This window comes from Propithecus coquereli, unplaced genomic scaffold (genome assembly GCF_000956105.1).
Source record: "Propithecus coquereli isolate 6110/MARCELLA unplaced genomic scaffold, Pcoq_1.0 Scaffold246, whole genome shotgun sequence".
Lineage (NCBI taxonomy): Eukaryota > Metazoa > Chordata > Mammalia > Primates > Indriidae > Propithecus > Propithecus coquereli.
Genome location: NW_012148019.1, coordinates 2,458,460 through 2,480,367, shown reverse-complemented (window position 1 = coordinate 2,480,367; position 21,908 = coordinate 2,458,460). Strand labels below are relative to the sequence as shown.

Genomic DNA, 21,908 nt, shown 5'->3' with positions numbered 1-21,908 from the left:
TATCTTGGAAACCCAAGCCTTGAACTCGAAAGCCGTGGAAACAAGAAGCAGAGCCAAGCTGAGAGCTGTGCTCTTGAGTTGGATTATGAATATTCTCCTTCATTCATTCACTTTACTGGGACAAATATGAGGCAAAAATGCAGTCCCTGGCTGTGGGGAGCATTGGTTCCTCACAGTCATAGGCAGGGTTATTGGGAAGGAGGAATTCCAAATAAAGTGAGAGGCGCCAGTGAGCAGGAGGTGGCCCTGGCAATGCCTGGCTTGGGCAGTGGGAGGTGACAAGGGGGCAGGGCTCGGCAAGAGTGGAGGTGTGGGGGGTGGAGGTGCGGACAGGGGTGGGTTCAGCAGGACCTTCCACCCTGACGCCCATGGGGCCCTGCGGCCTCCGTGACTCAGATTCGGTCTATAAACCCTACTGATGATGGTGGCTACCATGTGCCTCAGCTCGCTTATTTCCACAATGGAATAAGGTGGGCATTACGATTCTAATTTCACAGACGAGGAAACTGAGACACTGAGAGGTCCCCAAAGCTGCCCAAAGTCACACAGTAAGTGCTGGAGCCAGGACTCAAACCGCAGTCTGCTTTGAAATCCCACGCTCTAACCCCACAGCCGATTGCTGTGTCTGCCAGGGCTGGCCCACAGGGAGGAAAGAGGTGCCAGCTTTGTGACTCAGGGGCTCCTCCTTCCCATCCTCGTGCTGTCCCCAGCACGATGCCAGCTGTGCGCAGGGTGCTGTGTGCCGGGCTGGAGGATGGGGTAGCCCACGAGTGCCCTGAGGCATGCTGTGGGGGCGCCAGAAACCTGAGGTGCACGTAGTGTGTCGAGACACTGGGTACCACGTGGCTCTGCACCGAGGGAGATGGTGGGTGTGGAGGGATGGTGGCCATTGGGATTAGGGACAAAGGTGGATGGAGGGGCCAGACAGGGAGGGGAGGGGAGGAGCAGCTGGAACCGAGCTGAGGAGGGCGGTGAGGTGCTGGCCGTCCTTGTCACTGTTGTCAGAGCAATGCCTTGGTCAGTGCCTGAGGTACAGGAGTGTGGGCCATGTCCTTTCTGAGCAGAGCTGGAGGGGACTCCTGGTTGTACCTTTTCTTGCTGCTGTGCTGTCCTGGGAGTCTCGGATATTATGATCTGGGGATCATCCCCTGGAAGTGATCAGTGGCCTCTGAGCAGCTCTTGCAAACCTGAGTATAGAAAACTGGGAGAGAAGTTTTTATGGTGTAAGAAGCTTCTCCTTGAAGTCCCTGCAGAAACCTGAGGGACAGGGTTTGGGGACCTGGGTTGATGTGCTCACAGGGCTGGTGGTGTCTAGGGGCAGAGCCGTGTCGACCAGAGAGCCCAGGGGTATCGGGGCGACGGCCTCCCCCTTGACTGCAGCTTCTGGGGCTGGGGGAGGGCGGGAGCTGCCAGGAAGAGGAGCTGGCGGAGGCTGTGGGGCTGCCCTGCGCCGAGGCTGGGCAGGTGCGCTGGGTGCTGGGTGGGAGGCTGGAGGTGGGCCGGGTGCAGCAAGGAGATTTGCCTCAGGGGCCAGTTTCTGTTCCCAGAAGACCCTGTGGTGCCGGAGTTGCAGCCACTGCTCCCTGGGCCGAGGCTGAAGCTGCGCTCCCCCGGCACTAGGGGAGGCCCGTCGTGGGCCTGAGGTGGGCAGAGAGCACGATGAGAGTGTGTGTGTCTCCTCTCTTGTGCAGGCAGGCACACACTCCCTTCCTCCCTGATGCTCCCTGCCACATGCAAAGCTCCTCCCTGGTTCTCCAGCCCCCTCTCCACACTCCTCCTGTCTCTGCTGCAGTCGAGCTGAGGACGGTCCCAGCTCCCTCCTCCCCCGCCTTTCCACATGACAAAGGACTGGCTGTGTGACTGAGTCTGCTGAGAGTTGGCCTGACCCGGGGCTCTGCAGGTGGGGAAAACCGCAGGCCCAGAAGGTGAGGGAGCCTGTCCCGAAGGGCCTCTTCCGCGCAGGGGGCAGCAGCAAATACACTTCAAATCTCCTTTCCCAACAGACATCTTCCCAGGATGCAAACTCTGTCTGAGGCAATGGGGGTGCCGGCAACAAGGTGGAGAGGAGAGGAAGCTGGTAGCTTTTGGTGTTGGGAACGAATGTTTTGGGTGCTGAAAAGGAGTATTCGCTCTCAAATCCATGCCCAACTGCCGCTCCCCAGGTGAAGAATGAAGGACCCTATGGGATTTGTATTTCAAATTCTTCATTTATTTTGACATTCACTTGGCTGCCACTCCAAGTTATCAAAGATGCAAGACAAGAAATCCGTAGTGGGAGTAGTGGAGGGGAGATGGGGGAAGATGGCGGAGAGAACAGAGCGTCTCCCACCCTCCTCCTCTTCCCGACAGGCTGCAGCTGGAAACACGCACAAATGGTTTCCCACAGTACAGACTCCACAGCTAAAACGGACGGTGCAGCTGAACGGGGGCTTCCTTTCCCACAGCGCAGGCCCCTGCAGCGCCAGCCGGGCCACCCCGAGGCTGGGTGGGAGCCTGCGCCCTGAGCAAGGTGGGCTGCACAGGGAGAGCTGCAGCCCATCTCTCCAGCGCCCTCAACTCTGGTTTTGATCTGTGGGCTGACGGGATTCGAGGAAACGGGATTGCACAGGACACTCTGTACTCAGAGACTCTGCTAGATCAGGGGCGATAAGCAGGTGATCGAGAGTTAGCTGGGTTGTCTTGATCAAATCAAGGCAGGTGCGATGACACGGACATAGCTGCTGTGGTATTCCCGGGGAGCAAGGCACTGGGGCTGGTTTGTCAGGAAGTGGGGAGCACAGCCCATGAGGGCTGGCGGGGGGCCAGGGCATGTTACAGCCGCACTGGAGACAGAGCTCATGACCCACCTTAGAGCTGCTGCCTGGTGCAAGACAGTGTTGCCATTTGAGGTCACCCAGTGGGAAGGTCGGATGAACACATTTCCTTTTCACTGACAGTTAAAATGGTTTTGCTGCTGTTCTTGTGTTTTACTGTGGTCTTTCATCCCTCAACAAGCATCCTGCGCACAGGGTTGGACAGCTGGCAGGTACGTCCAGCCCCTGCAGGGCCAGGGCGGGAGGGAGCGGCCCAGCTGGCAGATCTCTTTAGGAAGTCCTGGCTTGGTGGGGCACTAAAGGCCCTTAGGGTCCATCTGGGCGAGCCTCACTGCCTTGGAGAAAACGGAGTATCAGAGAAGATAAGTGACTGTCCTAGAGCTAATGAGTGACTAAAATGTGACCAGAGCCCAGGTCGTCTGCTTCTCAGGCCAGGGCACTTTAATTCCAGATCAAGATGCAAAGTGACATGTTGAACAGGGTTGTGCAAAAGGCATCCAACCCCTTGCCCATGCCCTCTCCCTCACTGCACCTTGCCCTTGTCACATGCAAAATCAAGATCTCAGCAGAGGGGCCAGCCCTTTCCCTGCTTCTCCCTCTGTAGCATTTGGTGACTCAGGAGTGGGTGGGGGTCAACTATGCCCCAGGGAGGAGAGGGGCAGCGCCTGCAGAGGCGACTGGGAAACGCATCAGGTGTACTAGTCAAAAAGCATAAGGCCACTGCCGAGTTCCGAGTGGGGGGGGCGGGAGTTGGACACGGGGCCCATCACCAGGAGGCTGGAGAGTAGGGTGGCCAAGGAAAGGCAGCGAGCACGGAATCCAATGGCTGAGTCACATCCCTCCAATCCTCAGGACCGGGGGCCGTCGCTCCTGGTGGGACGATGAGGTCCTGCTCTGTGGTGTCACGGGCGGACGCCCAAGTGGAACACCAGCCTCTAGAGCTTATGTGGCTTCAGGTGCTGCAGCATCGCCCCACGAAGAGCCCGCGCTCCTCCCGTTTGCCAGCCAGCTGGTTGCCGTGGGATCTGCCAGGTCAATCACCTTTTGTTCATGCTGTCTGGGGGTCAGACTTTTCTTTCTAGATGGTACATCTGAGACCCTCCCACTGTGCAGCTCCTGAAGGTGTCTGCTGGTGGTGACTGGTGTGTGTACGTGTGCACACATGTACATGAACACACCCTCCCAGGCCTGCATCCATGCACACTGCTCAGCGTGGTGGACCAGGGCCGAGAGACCATCACTGGTATCCCTGCTAAGCTACTAGGACTCTAGCAGCAAAACTTGAAAAAGCTTCTCCAGCAGGGGGCAGCTGGTTCCTAAGGCAGAGAGAGGACTTTTAGGAAGATAAGGTTAGACAGTCACTTGGTGGAGCAGTCCCCACAGATAACCTCAGCCATGGCCTTTAAAATCAACTCAAGGCATTCCAGGAGGGCGGGGCAGATGGAGATGTGGAACATTCAGGAATCCATGTCTTTATGGGAGCAGCCACAGTGCAGCAGTGTCTACGGCAACCCACGTACAACACTAGATTGTGAATTAGCTCTGGGATTCGTTTCAGCAAGTGAATCCTCAAGAAGTCCCTTTACCAGGCCTTCCCCTCTCTTCCCAAGTTCTGCAATGTCTTAGTTCTCACTTCTCTTCCCCTTTGTCCCTCTTTCTTCTGGGCATGGACACTTCATCTCCCAAGGACTCTGGAAGCCTCCGGAGCCTGTGCTAAGCTTTCCCTGGTGCTCCCTGGCCCAGCCCAGCACGGGCAGGGGCTCAGGGCGCTGCAAAGGACCATGGTGGCGCTGGGCTGCCGGGCGCGTCCCAGCCGAGACACCAGCCAGGCTGCACACTCGCCCTGTCAGCCCCGCCTCTGGGCCACGGGCTTGGAGCCAGGCCTGGTTCTCAACGCACTCAGAAGCTTGCGTCCCGGTGAGCCCTCCACTGCGGAGCAAGAAAAGCCAAAGAAGCAGAGGCGACCCTTGTGGGGCTGTCGGAGGGCCCCTCGCTGCCCCCTTGGCCCCGCCGGGGCAGCAGCGTGGTGTGTGTGGTCAGAGGTGGAGGGGGTTACACGTCTGTACTGATAGCCCTTGGATTGGTGAAGGCCTCACGCCCAGAGCCCGGCCAGGTCACCGGGTAACTCTGGGGTGCTGCCAATTTGAGGGACGGGGGACCCCCCTCTTTGTAGTATGTAGGGGCAAAGGAGAGCCTCTCGCCTCCACCCCCATTGGGCACCATGTCAGCCGTCCGTATGTAAAAGGGGGAGCTGTATGGGGAGCAGGTGGTGCAGTGGCTCCCTGCCACCCCACACGGCTGGCCACAGGGCTCGCCCGGGAGAGGCGCCAGGCCGCCTCTGCTGTCCAGCGCCTGGGAACTGCAGGCATTGCAGCTGGCACCTCTGGGATGTGCGGGGAGGTCGTGCTCCTGCTGCTCCTCCTCCTCATCTGCATCCTCAGATCCGCTCTTCTTGCAGCAGTAGTACTGGAGGAGGGGACAGGGACGCTTGAGAGAGGGTGGATTCTCGCCCTGGCCCCAGTGCTCATGTGCACCCACCGGCACCCGCGCCCCCGCTCCACCGAGTCCCTGGGGCGGAGCCCTGTGTTGGTGCTGGGGATAAAACTGAGCAGCCAAGGCCCACGTTCTGCAAATACACGTTCCCAGCCTTGAAGGCCGACATTTCCTTCCCTTTCCCTTCCCTCTGCTCCTCCGTGTGTTGACCAGGCTGCAGCTGAGGCGGGAGACAGAGAGGGAGGGGTGTGCACATGGTGTTGAGGACGGGGCTGGGGCTGCTGGCAGTGGCTCTCAGGGTCTCCCCGATGGTGCTCTTCCCCCCACTCCTGGAGTCCCAGGGGCACAGGAGACCCAACACAATGACCCAGTATGTTGCCAGCATGTTCCCTCTAGGCGCCCTGAAGGGTGCCGGTGTGGGGGTGCACAGCCCCCTCTGACCAGCCCCCCTGACTCATGCCTCCCACGTTCCGTGGCTTTGGACCCTGTCTGCCCCAATGTGGGCCTCCAGTTTCTGCTTCCTTCATGAGAACGTGGTTTGCTGCAGGCCCGGGACTGACCTGGAGCCTACAGTAGCACAGGACGGCGATGATGCAGAGGAGGATCACCGTAGCCAGGATTCCGCCAGTGATCACAACCGTTCCCGCTGTCATCCGCCCGACGCCCCATCAAACTCTGCAAAGATGTGCGTGGAGGGGTGAGGCCCAGCTGTGGCTGCCCCCTGGGCTGGGGTGGGGGAGCCTTCCTGGAACTCTGCACTAGGCTGGAGGCAGGACACCTGAGAGCCGCAGGGGCAGGGAGGCCCTGGGTGGCACTAAGCCCGGCCCGGCACATCTCACTGAATCCTCACGACAGCCTTTCGGGACAGTCATTAAGCATCCCTACTGTACATCTGACAAACTGGGGCTGAGATTAATCGGCTGGGATTCCACCCAGCCCGGTTCATCCCAAAGGCTGCGCCCTTTGTCGCTGCCCTAAGGGGCACACACACCATGGTCCCTGAGCCCTTGGCTGGAGGGGACGGGGCCCCAATCTCAAAAGTTCCACTTGGTTCTGCCCTGGCTCAAACCCTCACTTCTTTGGGGCGGTCTCTCCTCTCCTTCAAACCCTGCTACAAGACAAGGGCAAGGTGAGCCGGCAGGCGACTCCTGACAGCTGTGGCCAGGCGCTAACGGGGCTGAGCGAAAGGAGCAGGGCAAGCCCCGGGTGTGCGGCTGTCCTGGCCTGGGGCAGACTCCCCATTCAGGTCAGTGAAGGAGGATTTCTGAGCCTCCCAGGGACCCTGGGAACAGGAGGGTGGGGACCTGGCTTCTTGAGGGTGGAAGAACAGCTGTGAGCACTTACGTTCAGTAACGGGAACGGTGACCTGCAAGACAACAAAAGGGACAGAGATGTTGGAAGAAGAGTGGTACCTACCAAATAAGGACCCAAGGGTTAGAGGATTCCACCCCCACCCTCATCTTGCTTTCTCCCCTGGGTGGTGTATCATTAATAAACCTGCAGACCCAGAGTCTGGGTCTCCAACTGCTAGTAGACAGACATTTCCCTTGGATGTCCCACCGTCATCTCAAACTCCCCATGACCGGCTAAAGTCACCACTCTGTTCGCCAAATGAGCTCCCCACCTCTGACCTCTGCCTCTGTTAGTGGTTGTACCAGGGCTGCCCCGAAGGGTTTTGCAGGTCGTTCATGCCTCAAAGGGCAAGTGGGGGCTAGGACCCAGCTGTGCTCTGCCCACAAAGCTGTGCGCCCTGGCACGTCCACCAGCTGCAACGGGAAGGCTTTTCTTCACGCGAAGACACCACACGCCCACACTGTGCTCCCAGAGGGAGCACCCACCCAGTGGCAGGCACGGTTCCCAACCCACTCGAAGGGGCCGTGCGGCTGCAGTGCTCCATGTGGTCTGCGGGCCAGCAGCAAGGGCACCGCCTGGGAGCGTGTTAAATGTGCCTCTCAGGCCCACCGCAGGCCTAATCAGTCAGAGTCTGCATTTGCACAAAGTCTTGGGTGATCAACTGGCATATTAAGGTTGGACAAAACCATGGGATGTTCCCCCCATTGCCCAGACTTAAAAATCCTCAAATTCTTCTTTGTTCTTCTGTTCCCCACACCAGTGAAGACTCAAGCCTGCACTCGAGACAAACCTGCCTGGTTTTGTCTCTGAGCACCCTTCCTGGCGCTGGCAGTGAAGCCTCTCTCGTCATGCCCCTGTGCCCCCGTGCACCATGCTGCCTGCAGGATGCACAGATCTGGGCACAGAACTTTTGATGGAGCTGCCAAGGCTTTGCCCTCCCCCCTTCCCTGCAGCTCGCCACCTGTCTATCTCCTCCCTCCTCCTCCCCCTCCCCCTCCACGAACCCTCTGCCCCTCCAGGCGGTCCCAGTCCTTGGGAAGCTTGCAGCCTGCTGATGAAGAGCCACTCAGCACACCATGACACCGCGTGGGACACGCAACCAGAGCGGCCCCGACCGGGGCTGCAGGGACGGAGGCGGCACAGCCCATTCCTGGGGAGAGACGTTCCACGGGAGACACGATGAGCTGAGCCCTCAAAGCTGAGTGGCAGCTTGTCCGCGAGGCGAGGCGGAGAGGGCGGAATGCACAGGCTGGCTGTGGAGAACCCGGGACAGGGAGGCTGTGAGGAATCTGGACGGGCTGGGGCAGGCCGGGTCGGCACGAAGCTGGCGAGGCTGTGAGCCCAGCAGGCAGTAGGATCTACTCTCCTGGAGACGACGACGGGGGCTCCCGAGCGCTCTCCGTGGGGAGGGTCCCGATCCTGCTTTCTCCGGTCAAGTCCTGCTCATCCCCGCGGCTCTCTCATTTCCGGACTCCCGCCGCCATGCCTTCCCCCCCTCATTTTCCAGGTCCTATCTCGGTGGGGCAAGAGTTCACTTTTCATGTGGAAAATCTGCCTCTTCCGCTCAATTATCAGTCTCTGGGGTCAGGGCTTGTGTGTCACACTGCTTCCTACCCCACCGCGGCACCGCACGCCACGCCCGGCGCATCGCAGGCGCTCGGTGCAGGTCGGCCGGGCGACATCGGGGCTCCGCGTGGCCCCGCAGGCCCGACCCCGACGCGTCGCCCGGGGCGCCAGTCGCGGCTGTCCGCTCGGTCCCATCTGCAGCCCGGGGCGCCACTGCGCAAGCGACTTTGCCCGGCGCGCGGCGGGCCGTGCTTCAGGGACGGCGGGGGCAGCTGGTGGGGGCAGAGAGTCCCGGCCCGGGAGGCCTGATGGCTCCCACCGCGACACAGTCCCCCTTCCCGGCTCCTCAGGGGACAGAGGCCCGGCGCGGCCTGAAGCCGAGGCAGCGGGGACCCCCGCCCGGGAGGCGTGGCCTCGTCCCCGGGACGTGCCCAGGAGGGCGGAGACTGGAATTCTGGAGACGCCACAGGATCAGCGCCCTCCCCACGGGCGGGCGGCCTCGCCTCTTTCTGAGCCACGGCGGCCGGAAGTGGGCGCCGGAAATGGGCGCGGCGGAGCCGGGGGCTGCAGGCCCAGGTCGGAGGTCAGCTCTCGGGTGCGCCGCGCTTTTTCCTCCCAGGTGTGGCCGTGAGGCATCATGAGGTGTCAGCCCTTTTCCTCAGAGCTACCCAGTGTGATTGTGAGGAAGAAGTGAGGCTCTGCACGAACTCCTGCAAACCCTGAACAGCCGCCGCACACGGCTGTTTGTGGGGAAGAGGACGGCGCAGACGTTTTGTGGCATTTAAGTCCGGCCTCAGAGTCACAAGCCAGGAAGGCGCGTGTAACGGGCGCGAGATGGACCGACCAGCTCTCAGCCGGTTTCCCCAAGGCCAGCACTGACGGTGCGATTCGGCATTTAGATTCCTGCATTCGGCGACTGTTATTTCAGGTGGGCTCGTTTTCTCCTGGCGTCTGGGTGTGAATGCTGACAGCAGCTCCCGGCACCTGAGCAGCACCCACAGTTAGCAAAGGGCCGCGTCTATACTCCCTGCCAGGGCGAGCGGGCCCCGGATGCCCCAGTGCTCCCCGCCTCCTGGCACCGCGCCCTCTGTGCCCCGCCGCCGGGCGTGGGTGCGACCCGTGACTTCTAACCGCGGAATACAGGAAAGGTACCGGGATGTCGCTTCCGTGAATGGATTATGTGAGATCCTGGCTTCTCCCCTGCTAATTCTGATGCGTCAGGTCGCCGTCTTTGGGGGGTCCCTGTGACGGAATGAGGGGCGCTTCCGGCTAACGGCCATGGAGGGACTCAGGTCCTCAGTCCAGCTGCTCAGCAGGACCCGAACAAACACGTAAAGGAGAGTGGAAGGAGAGCCTCTCCCAGTTGGGCTTTTGGATGAAATCGCAACCGCAGCGGAGACTCTGCAGCAGTGGGCCCAGCCGGCCACGCCTGACTCCCGACCCACACAAACTCCAAGATAATTGGCATGTGTTGTTTTAAGCTGCTAAGTTTACAGTACTTTGTTATACAGCAAAAGATAACTAATACACTTCCCTGAACCTTAAAAAAAAAACCCCACAAAATGGGGCTCCACGATGCAGGAGGGGCAGCCAGACCATTAAGTAATTTGCCTGACATCACAGGATAGCAATTGCCTGAGTCAGGACGCAAGGGCCAGTGCCGCGGAGCTGCCACCATACCAGCTGCGTCTGGAGGGGCTTCCTGAGAACAGGAGAGAGCAGTCTCGGTGTTCCCATCAAGGTCCTAGCAGATCTGGGGCAGAATGATTTAGTGGTGGCCAACTCAGGGGCTGGGGTCAGCCGAAGAGGACAAAGCTGATGTCCACCAAGGAATCCCGAAGGCCTGCCCTCTGTGACCAGGACTTTCTGAAGCTCGTCACCCACCCAGGGCCCAGACACCCTCTCCCAGGTGGGGCTGGGGAGGGCAGGGTCGGCCTGGGCCTCACACTTACGTGAAACAGCCGGAGCGGCGGCGGCTCAGTCACGCAGGCTGTGCCTGAGCAGACAGCAGTTGGGGGTGCGTCATGGCCAAGGCATCAGTCCCTGCCAGAGAAAAAAGGGGAGGATCGGTGAGGCCTGGACAGGGAGGCTGAGAGGGCAGACAGGCTCGGGCCTGCCCCTGGTGTGACCTTGTGAACTCTAGAGTGGAGGCTTCCAAAGGGGTTTGCTTCCTGGGCTCTGCAGCTTCCTTGGTCTGTACAGCCTGAGAACCTGAGGACACATTTCTAAGGTCACATGTTCTCATGTCCTGGTCTCCTTCCCCCAGTGCTGCCATCTGGGAAGTGAGGCTGCACCGGACAATTCAGATCGATCCCCCAGCTGGGGTGTCCCTGGGGCCGGTGTGACTGATCCCTCTCTCGGGCCCCACATATCTTTCCCATTCCATCCCCCCCTCTTCCCTGGGCTTGTCCGTTGTTTCCAGGGTCTGGCACCGCACACTCCCTTCCCTCACTCCGACGTCCTGACTTCTATCAGGCCAAACACACCAACAGTGGGATGCATGGGTTCAGGCTGACGTGCTGAGGGAGGGGGAGGCGGGATCCTCCCAAGACATCTAGGAACTCAGCGTAGGCTAATTATTGGGGGTCTCTTTAAATTCTTTAAATGCCTACTCCACATTATCTAGAAGAGTTTGGACCTTATGCTGGGAAGGGGAGGGAGAGGAAGGTCGCCCCAGTGGTCCTGAGGAGGGGAGGCCTCTAGGGTGCATGTCTGTACTGGGGAGGGAGCCCAGCCATTAACCACATCCAAAGAGCCACTTGCCAAGGGGACAGGGCTGACCCCTCTGGGTTCTTGGCCTCGGCCGGAAGTTGGAGGTCAAAGGACAGACATTAGCGTGTCAAGGAGTGGTGCCTGTCTGAGTCTAGCAGGGCTCGGGAGCAGGGCTCTCGGGGAAACTGAGAAGGCGGCAGAGTGACTGCGTGACGGAGCAGCCCTGTCCCCACATTCCCTCCCGTCCAGATCCGGCCGTGATGCTGTCTCCCAGCTCCCGCCTTGGGCGTTCAGGGCACTCAGGCTTCCTTTTGCCAAAGATGTTCTCACTCTCGTTAAACTGTGAGTCGCCCGGGACTGGGTGTTAGAGTGTGGTTCTTCCTACACAGGTTTTGACTGATGTGCCAAAGGAGAAGTCGAAAGGCTCAAGTGAGCTTGGGACAGATCCCTCCCCACTGGCAGTGTGCCGTCTGCACAATGGAAATCTGAGAACATGCGTGTCAGGGTCTGTGAATGCTTCCACCTGTTGTGTAAAATACAGATGGGACAGTAATTTGGTGAAGGTCTGGTAAGGAAGATTTCTGAGGTGGGAGCTGTTGGCTGAGCTACAAATCCCAAGGGAGGGAGCCGTGGGGCTGCCCATCCTGAGTCCCGTCTCAGTGCCAGTGGTGGGAGGCGGCTGGAGGTGGCCTTCAGATGTGCAGGGGCTGAACAAGGGGTCGCAGGAGACCCCTGGAATAGAGATGTGGTGCTTAACTCTGTTAAACTGGGAGTGTTTTGATTATTACTCATTATTACGGCTTCTAATTCCTGAGTTGAGACTGTATAACACGTAAGACTATCACCTAAGAGTGGATGAAAATGCAATGGATTGGCCCAAGTTTTTTTCTAGGGGCAGGGGAAGATTTTTCCCACTGAATATATTTTAAAAGTAAAGGGACATTCAAAGAAAAAAAATTAAAGTTGCTTTTTGAGCACAAGTAATGCAATGTGCTTCTCTACCACATCAGTTACTTATAGAAAAACAATCCATAGAAATGTAAGGACTCCCCATATCTTTTTTTCTCGTTGAAGAAACCGAGTTCAGAGAGGATAAGTGACTTGTGTAACACACAGAGCAAGATACAGATGGGGTCACAGAGGCACTGGGAGTGGAGCCCCCGACCCCAGGCTAGGGCCCTGCCGTTAGACGCTGTCCCTCCTTCCGGAAGATCTGTACTTACTTGTCAGAAGCTAAGGTGTCTCTGAAGTGGGGCTTCTCAAACTGGCTGGACGGTAACAGTGACCTGAGCCACAGGTCAAGAGCTGGAGCCTCCAGATGTCCGGAAGCAGCACCTGCAGGGGCGGGGCCGGGGAATCCGCACTGTTAGCAGGTGTGAGTCTCACCCTCCGGCCCTTTTGGGAAATGATGCGAGAATGAAGGTCTTTGGGAGGATTTCAGTCTGGAGGCAGCAGGGGAGGGGTGACCTTGCAGAGCCCGTGGTGTCATCTGGCACCCACCACAGACTGGCTCTGGGTTCTGTCTCCCTGGGGCAAGCTGGCCAGAAATCAGGAGGAGGAGGAGGGAAGCCTGAGAAGAACCAAAGGTGTGTGGTGTCAACCTGGGTGGGAGGGAGCCAACAAAGTGGGGGACGTTAAAGGCCATTTCTCCAGCAGCGGCAGAGGCTGGGCACTCACGGCCACTCTGGTAGAATGTGTCGGGAAATGGGTCCCTCACTCCCCACAGGGCCAGGGGGCCCTGCTGCCTCTGAAGGACCCCCCGTCCTTAGTGGCTTCAGCCTCGCTGCAGCAGGGTGACCTCACCTCACTGCCTGGATGAACACCAGCAGGAGAGCCAGCCGCCGCTGGCACCAGCATATGTAATTAACCACAGGCTGCCCCTGCTCCTTGATCGGCCCCCTTAGGAGCACAGGTTAATTGAGTGCGGCCTAAGCACTGGCTGATCTCAATTTCTTCCAATGCAATTAAGCCATCTCCAATCATTTATTAACTTGTGAAATTGACACAGCAGGTTAGCAGCCCCAGAGAAGAGGAGCAGCTTTCCCCGTTACCTGTCTTCCTGGATTGCAATGCTCAGGCAAGGCTGGCACAGGGGAGCCGAAAAGGGGCTCCTTTGACTTTGATTGTATGTATGCCCGTTGCCAAGGCCTGAGCCCCAGGATGAGGGTCTGAAGAGTTGGTGATGTGGGTCACTTTGCCCCAGGTGGGTAACTACAGCAGCAGAGATGTGTGCTGTTTGAGAAGATGCAGGGAACTCTTGCAAATCAAGAGAAAACCCCAAGAACCTCAGTGTAATAACGCGTAATGCACAAGGTGGTTTAGGAAAGGTGCAGCCCCGAAAGGCCGACAAGGAAATGAAGAGATGCACAAACTCATTAGTAATCTGAGAAACACAAACGGAAGCCACAGTGAGCTCTCACTTTGTACCTGCTGGACTGGCAACAAGTAGAAGTAGGATAATGCTAAGTACGGGTGCAGATGTGGGAACACAGGAGCACTGGTGGGGGGTGTAGCCAGGGCTGCGCTGGGGGAGTGACCTGGCCCCACTTAGCCGCAGGAAGTACACATGTGCCCCATGAAACAGCAATTCTGCTCCTGGGTCTGTGGCCCCCAAATTTCTCAACACATCTGTGAGGGGTCATGTGCGAAGATGTTCGTTACTGTACTGGGTTGCTTATGGTGGCAGGGAATGGAGGCCACCTCAGGGATCGTCACTGGGGAGTGGAGAGGTAAAAAACAGGCAGGTGCATGGGGGCAGCGGGGAATGCAACTGCCGAAAACAACGGAGCAGACGTCCCTCAGCAATGCCTGGCAACAAGGAGAAATCTCAGCATGGTGCCCAGTGAAAAATACAACCCAAACGTGAGCTGCATAACAGTACTGCTTACATAAATTTAAAATATAAGCACACAGATCAACAATTGATATTTTTCAAGAACACATGCCAAAAACCAGATACGCATTATGGCTGCCTATGGAAGAAGGGGAATGAGAGTGAGAGAACAAGGAAAAAAATAAGAGACAGGCCTTGCCCAGAGCAATGACGAAAGACACTGTGCTGTGATCCGAGGAGTGTTACGAACTTAGTCGTCTGCCTCTGAGGTCCAACTCAAACAGAAAGAGAAAAGAAGGAGGCTTTCACCTCCCCCAGGGAGCCTTCCACGATCAGCTTAATGTTCACGTTTTTGTTTGGCCTTCCTAAGTCCTGATACGCTGGTGTCCTGTGGGTACGTTTTGCTTCCTTCGCCAGAGAATAGGCCATCTGAGGGCACAGACTTGGAATCCTGTGTCTTCACTGGGCCACACTCCAGCTGCCTGGTATCCGGCACATTCCAGACACTGGAGTGACCAGGTCGCATGGGGAAGTGGCTTTGCATGCGGAGTGCTGTCTCGACACGGAGCCTTCCCTTCCGGTCTGCTCTGCTGGGTACAGTGGAAAGAGCACTAAGGCAGGAGTCCCGGGATTTGGGTTTAAATTCTCTTTTCAGTACTTATTACCTGGATGACTTTGGACAATTAATGATCTCCTTGAGGTTCATCTGCAACATGGAGATAAATAATACACCTTTCTTTACAGCGTGAGGCTTACATGGGAAAATGGGGGGGCTGTTATTTAAAATTATGCCCCTTCTAAGGAGGGTAGACGTTGTCCCAAGAGCCTCAGGCTGACAGAGGAGACGGCCCTTCATGCCCACGTGTCCCTCGAAGAGTCTGGCCATGCTGAGGTTTGGGAGCAGGCCTGGGGTGAGCTCGACCACGCAGCAAACAGAGTAAGGACAGAGTGTCGGGGCATGGGGTGGGGAAGACAGACAAGCCAGGGGACATAGCCGAGGCTGGGGTTCTGCTGGGTCTCCTGGCCAGTTAAAATCCTGGCAGTTAATCAGTGTAAAAGGCTTTTAGGAATTGGGAGGTCTCTTATTTAATTCTAAGTTCTTGTAGTGTTGTTTCCTCAAATCTGAGTGATGTTTTCCTGTCTGTGGCAATCAAACGAAGGGGCTGAGCACACGTCTGGGTGCGTATCCATGGCGTCAGGTTTGTTCCAGGTGGGACCCTGAAAAGTATGTGTAGGACGGAATGTGGTTCATGCAAAACTTAGGCTGGTAAAACAATAGCTGCGGGAGTCTGGGGAGTCCCCAGACTTCGTAGATCTGGCAGCTGCAGCCAGCGTCCCGCCCCCTCCCTCCCTGATGGAGACCAAGGCTGTCCCTCCCTCGCTCTCCTGGTAAGGACGATGCCAGAACAGAAGCACGGATGCGACTGGGGCAAAGGGGTCCTAGGAGTTGGTCGTTTGAAGAAGAATTTACTACAAGCAGCTGTTCTGCCCACTGTCCTCTGCTGCACGTAGCAGGAAGCAATTCTTCACCTGCCAGTTTGGTCCAGAAACAAAGAACTGGACAGGGCAGGTGGGAGAGGGTCAGCTGCCCCCGTGTATAAAACCCTCACTAAACCCCCTTCTGTGCCGACTCTCCTTTCGGACTCAGCCACCCGCACCCGGATGAATACACCAGCCATGTTGCTCCCACATGGCCTGTGTGTGAAATCTGCCCTTTGGGTCATCCACTCTTTTGCGTGCGTGTGATGCCACAGCAAGGATGCAGTGGAGGCAGGAGTTTGGAGCCAGAGGTGACCACGATAACGGTGGTGTTGAGACAGATTTCGGGCTTTCTATGAGCCTGTGGCGGGGGTTTCAGCAAGTCCTTTCTAGATCCTGCAGAACACGTGACCTGTGGCAATGCCTGTGAGACTGCTCTGTCCTTCCTCTTCCGACCTGCGCCGACCTCAGAGCGTGTCCCTCCTGGTCGTGACCGTGGCTAGCACTCTGGCCGGGACCTTTTGTCTCAGCACACGCACGGAGACTCTTATTCCCCCTTCGCGGATTCCTCATCCGCTAGTTACTGAGCAAGAAGGAGCTCACGGCGTGGAGCCGGCCCAGGGACACGAGATGAGAGGCAGAGCGCCCTCAAGGAGCTAGTAAGTGACAATGGCCATGGCCTGTCCCCAGGCTTCAAGACCTCAGATGGGCAGGCCACCGGCAGAAGGCCTGGGGGTGACACTGCAGTCTCTGTCAGACCACCAAGGTGCTTGGAGCCCGCAGACTCCCTGGATCCAGCGTATCCGTCAGTGTCACCAAGAAATATTTGCTGCAGATAAATAGCCAAAAGCAAGAGGCGCCCTGGTCCTCTCGGCCAAGGGGCTGCCTGCATCCCGGATGCCTCTGTCAGGGGCAGGTGGGGCTCACTCCTTCCCTGGTGGGGGTGGCAGAACAGGCCACTCTGCATGTCCCTTCAGCAAAAGCTCCACTGCTCATGGAGGAAAAGTGGGCACGGCCACGTGGGAGCCGCTGTACTACCACGGCCCGAGAACCCGGCTAGAGGCCCCTCGCTGCCGAGGGGATGTGACTTTGGTCTCAAGCCCCGTAAGCCGCTTTGTGTCCGCCTCACTCAGCAGTGAGCCTCTCTCGCCCTAGAACACAGTAGGTGCTCAATACACACTCGTCAAATGAAGAAGCTCGTGAATGGGAGTGTGCCACGTTTGTGGGAAGTCTTCCTCATCGCCACCTACCTCAGCACCGCCCGCCTGTCCCTGCTGTGGGGCAACACAAGCACCCGCCCCACCTCACAGCCGTCCCGACCGCTCCGGGCCTCTCAGTCTCGCCTACCGTCTGTATGACACAGTTGGGATCTAATTATGTGTCATTTTAGATGAATGTGGACAATTTTACACAGATAACACTCATCTCTGTAGCTCTTGAGGTTCTAAAATCACGGGTCTGTCTTCTCTGCTTCAGAGAGGCCAGCGCCGAGACCAGCACACTTGCTAGGGCTTGGTTCGCCTTGGACTTGCCTTTGTTTCCCTTCCTGCCTCTCATCAGTGTTCACTACCATTCACAGAGTGTTCCTGTGCTTCGTCTTGTTTGACCCCCAGGCATGGCCATTTTTGATTTCTCTTATTTTTCAGAAAACACTAAGTTCAGGAAGGCCAAAGTGATTTGGCCAGCGTCACACAGCTATTTCCAGGAGAGCAGGGACACCATGACCAGTGTAGCTTTTACTATTCAGGGAACCTGCCCAATGGCCCCTCTCCGTGTTGCCCAGGTCTCCTGACTCCACGTTCAGTGCTCTTTCCCGGCCTAACCATGCAGCCTTAATAGCGGACTGTTCACAGGAGGGATGGGGCAGTGTGGCCCGGTGTTGTGGGACAGGGGTTCACATTTCACAAGGAAGGTTGTGTTGCACTCATGCTAGGATTTCTCTCCATCTGCCTTGATACCTGCTGTTGCTTGGAAGGTGTTCTGAGATCCCCAGGCAGCAGGCCTCCAGCCCAACGACTGCTAAACAGACTTGTTAGGAAAGGCAGAAGCATCTGCGGGGCTTGTTTCTCCTCGCTGATAAGATGTCAACAGACTGGAAGAAATCCAGTAAGAACACAGGCCCCTGCACGGACGGAGCGTTTGCTGTCTGAGGCCGGATGGAGAGGAAGAGGAGCATAGCATTAGGCTAACAAGATGGCCAGAGGGAGCCAGCTGCAAGGACCAGCCCTGGAACCAGGAGTTGTCATGCCCAGGGAAGCAGGAAGTGGGAGGCTTGCTCAAGTCTTTCCAAGGGGAACAGGATTTGAACTAAGGAGTTAAAATTACACCAAAGAAATTTTAGACCAAGTCTAAGGTAAATCTCACAGAAGGACATAAACAAGTGCAACAAGGAGATCTGGAAACTGTCCACCCACGTGGTGCGGGGAGTCTTGGGGAGCACTGCTGAGCCGTTGTCTGATCCTCTCCTCCAGCCCAGAGGGCCTGGCCTGTTTATCCCACCAGTCAGATCTGACGGGGCCAGGCTGAGGGCTTGTGCCGAATGGGACAAGGCAGCTTCTGGGTTTGGAGGCCTTAAAAAAAAATGCATCAGGGTTTATTCAGAATCCTCAATCACTTCAAAGAAAATATTCTAAAACGGGTGACAGTGCCCTGCGGAGGACTGCCCAAAACCTAGTGCCAGGTGGTCTGGCAAGGGAGGCAGCAGGCCGTCTGCTGGGTGCAGGTGGAGGCGGCATTCCTTGGAAAGCCCAGGAAGGGCCTTCAAGAGGGGGCTCCTGAGACAAGGCTGAGACCGCCCCCCTCACACGGGGTGAGACCAGCAGGGCAGAGGGCAAAATCTTCAAGGAGAGGATCCCACTGGGTCAGAACAGAACTACGCCCTCCGCTGGGGCAGACTGGAGCTTCCACCCTCACTTAGCGAGCTGGAATGGGACGTTCACATCCAGCGTCACTTATATTCTGAATAATTACGCACACACATGTGCATGTCAACGAACATCACAATATATATGGCTCCTATTCCCCACTACGGACTTGGTAATTCTCAGCCAATTCTTTGGGTGTCTTTGTGAAGTTCCAAGTTAAACTCTTAAAAACTGACCTGTTTCACTAACAGAGTCAGTATCGTGATGTGTAGAGGGAGCAAAACTAGGGAAACAGCATCTGTATCTCAATGAATCGTTAAGATTTTTTAAATTAATAAAACATATGCATATATATGGTGTACAACATGATGTTTTGATATATGTATACATTGTGGAATGGCTAAATCAAGCTAATTAACATACCTCACATAAGTTTTTTTGTGTGCTGAGAACACTTAAAATGTGCTCTCTTAGCAATTTTCAAGCACACAATATATCGTCGTGAACTATAGTCACCATGCTGTGCAATAGATCTCTTGAATTTATTCCTCCTGTCTCAACAGATCTTACTTCTGTGTGAGTTACAGACAGTCGTGTGATAGCTCTTAGAGCTGAATCTTTATCACTTTGCACCCTATAGCTGGGGTGAGGGAGGCTTTGGCTGATTCTAAACTACAGCTTCTAACTCTTCCCCCAGAAGTGAAGATGAAAGTGGACAGGAGCCTCACGCCATCCACTGGCACCTGCAGGCTGAAAGGGTGAAAACTTACCTGGAGGGGAAGCCTCCAGAACAGGATGGTCCAGGTAAGCCTGTTCTAGACAGCAGGTTAGGTAGGTTAGCAAGAGGGCAACCTCATACCTCGCTTATGTAATAGGAAAACACAGTAGGTTAAGATGCAGTGTTTATAGCCTTTCCCCTCTTCTACTTTCTGCTAAGCTATGTCTACCAGCTCATCTTCTGGGCTGGGCAGATTTGGGTAAAAAGTAAGTTGGGAGGTGCCATGCTGTTTGGATTTATATAAGTTAGCAAGGTCAGAGTAACTGACCTGAATATACTTAGACTAAGAGAAGAGAGGAGGATACATCAAAGAGCCAGCATGAGAGGTATTTGAGGAACATTCTGGAGAGACTGTAGAGAGAAGGAGACTTTCGGGATAGCTGCTATCTCTGTGAGATATTGGGAGAGATGGAGACGGGGAAAGAGGATTTTTTTTTTTTTTAGTCCACTGTAGTAGCAGCAGGGGAAAGAGGATTTTTAAAAGTTTTAAAAATATATTATGAATGAAATTCCTCCCTTTGGGATTTTCCCAAAATCTTCAATAAAGATTTTAATTGTTTTCTAAATGTGGTTTGCATATTAGATGTGAGTTTCTTTGAATGAGACACCTTGAAGAGACTGAGCCCACAAGGCAACTTTTTTTTCCTTTTTTGGGTTATCATTATGAAGAAGGATGACTTGTCCAAAGAAGAATAACCAGTAGGAATTATTAGTAACTCTCACAGATAAGAGGATGCCAATTTAGGCAGAGCTGGGAAGAAACAGACAGATCAGCACTCATGAACTTCCTCAATTTTAAGTTTGTGTGTGTGCGCACTGATGTTTTTCTGGAGAGGAGCTCGCAGCTTTCATCAGGTATTGGAGAGTTCTGTGACCACAGAAAGGTCAAAGACCAGCGAATAGGGTGAGGAGTAGAAGGGAAGTAGCAGAGCAAGGAGATGGCTGAGAAGACAAAAGCAGTAAAGTAATAATAATAGGAATGATAATAATAAAGGAGAAAGAATCCTCTTGTGGGACCTACAGGTAGAGGAAGGAAAAATAATTAAGTTGAAATGAGTTATGAGTGGCCAAGGCAGGAAGTCACTTCCATAAGAAAAACCAAGCCAAATTAGGGAGTGGAGTATAAAAAGACAAAAGGAGACATGAAGGGTAAACATTTCTCAAAATGTTCCTAGTGGGTCACCCCTCTGGGACCAGCTGCCACTGAGCACTCAGCCTGGGGACAAGGCCATAGCACCCGCACTGTTGGGGGCAGGACATTTGAGTCTGTTTTCTGCCACAGATGGGGTAATTTATAAAGAACAGATGTTTACGTGGATCACAGTTCTGGAGGCCAGGAAGTCCAAGAGCGTGGCGCCAGGATCTGGCAAGGGCCACCCCCTGGCAGAAGGCGAGTGAGCAAGCAAGTGCGCAAGACAGAGAGAAAATGGGGGCTGACTTTATCCTCTTATCAGCAGCCCCCTCCTGCAGTGATGGCTTAACCCCTTCATGAGGACAGAGCCCCCATGGCCCCGATCACCTCTTAAAGGCCCACCCTCCTAATACTCTTATAATGGCAATTAAGTTTCCAATACATGAACTTTAGGGGAACACATTCAAACCATAGCGTTCTGCACCTGGCCCCTGAAATTCATGTCCTTCTCATATGCAAAATATACTAGTTTTATCCCAATGCGCAAAAGTCTTAACTCATTCTAGCATGAACTCAAAAGTCCAAAGTTCAAAGTCTCATCTAAGTCAGATATGGGTGAGACTCAAGGCACAATGTATCTTGAGGCAAATTCCCTTCAGTTGTGAGCCTGTGAAATCAAAAGATGTTATCCACTTCCAAAATACACTGGTGAGACAGGCATAGGGTAGATATTCCCTCCCCAAAGTGAGGAACGGGTAAGGAGAAAAAAGTACCACCACCTGGCTCCCTTCCACCCACGACAGTCTCTTTAGCAAACGGTCACTTGGCAACACCCTTGGTTTGCTTTCCTAAAGACACCTTTTCACTCTTTACGTGGCCAGGCTGAGAATTTGAAATTCTTTCTGTTCTGCTTCTCTTTTAATTACAAATGCTGGCTGAATTTACGTCTTTCCTCTCGCATCTCACTGGATGCAGCTAAGAGTAGCCACGCGGCAGCCTGAAATCTGGGCTGCTTTGGTATTTCTTTCACCAGATACCCTAGCTCTTAAGTTCTATATTCCATAAAGTACTAGGACACAGACGCAATTCTGCCAAGGCCTTTGCTGCTTTATAACAAGGACAGCCTTTACTCCAGTTTCCAACACCTAGTGGCTCAATTCCATCCGAGATCTCCTCAGAATGGTCTTTACTCTCCATATTTCTACCAATGTTCTGATCAGACCACTTAAGCAATCTCTAAGAAGATTTAGCCTTTCTCTACAGCTCTCCCTTTCTTCTGAGCCCTCACCAGACAGGCTCTGTTCATGGCCATACAGGTTTTTTCTAGCCTCCTTCTCCAACTCTCCCAGCCTTTACCCATTACCAAGTTCCAGAGCAGCTTCCAAATTTTCGGGTATTTGCTATAAACAACCCCACTTCTGAGTACGAGCTTTTCATCTCAGTCCATTTTCTGCTGCTATAACAGAATAATACAGGCTGGGTAATTTGTAAAGAGCAGAAGTTTGGCCCACAGTTCTGCAGACTGGGCAGTCCAAGAGCATGGTGCCGGCATCTGGCAAGGTTCATCCCATGGTGGGGGGTGAGAGGGCAAGCGAGCATGGGAGGCAGAGCGTGGATGGGGGCCAAACTTACCCTTCCGTCAGCAGCTGACTCCCACAATAACTAACCCACTCCTTTGATACCAGTATCAATCCACCCCTTCATAAGGGTGGATCCCTCATGGTGGCCTAATCACCTCTTTAAGGTCCCATCTCTTAATACTATTACAATGGCAGTTAAGTTTCCAACACACAAATTTTGGGAGGGTACATTCAAACCATAGCAGAGTGTAAACTGGCAGAGCTGACTTGATGGCACTTTGATAGTATGTATTGAAATTTGAGAG

At 55.2% G+C, this 21,908-nt stretch overlaps 1 protein-coding gene across 1 annotated transcript in view; it reads right to left on the bottom strand.

Moving 5' to 3' along the window:
- Positions 1-4,785: 4,785 nt before the first annotated feature.
- Positions 4,786-21,908, bottom strand: part of FAM163A (family with sequence similarity 163, member A) — a 53,545-nt gene continuing 36,422 nt past the window's right edge. The window contains exons 2-5 of the mRNA XM_012646533.1: positions 10,178-10,268; positions 6,651-6,672; positions 5,867-5,981; positions 4,786-5,279 (exon numbers count right to left, since the gene is read on the bottom strand). Of these exons, the coding sequence (XP_012501987.1) occupies positions 4,866-5,279; positions 5,867-5,959 (507 nt within the window). The 5' untranslated portion in view covers positions 5,960-5,981; positions 6,651-6,672; positions 10,178-10,268 and the 3' untranslated portion in view covers positions 4,786-4,865. The remainder of the gene's footprint in view (positions 5,280-5,866; positions 5,982-6,650; positions 6,673-10,177; positions 10,269-21,908) is intronic.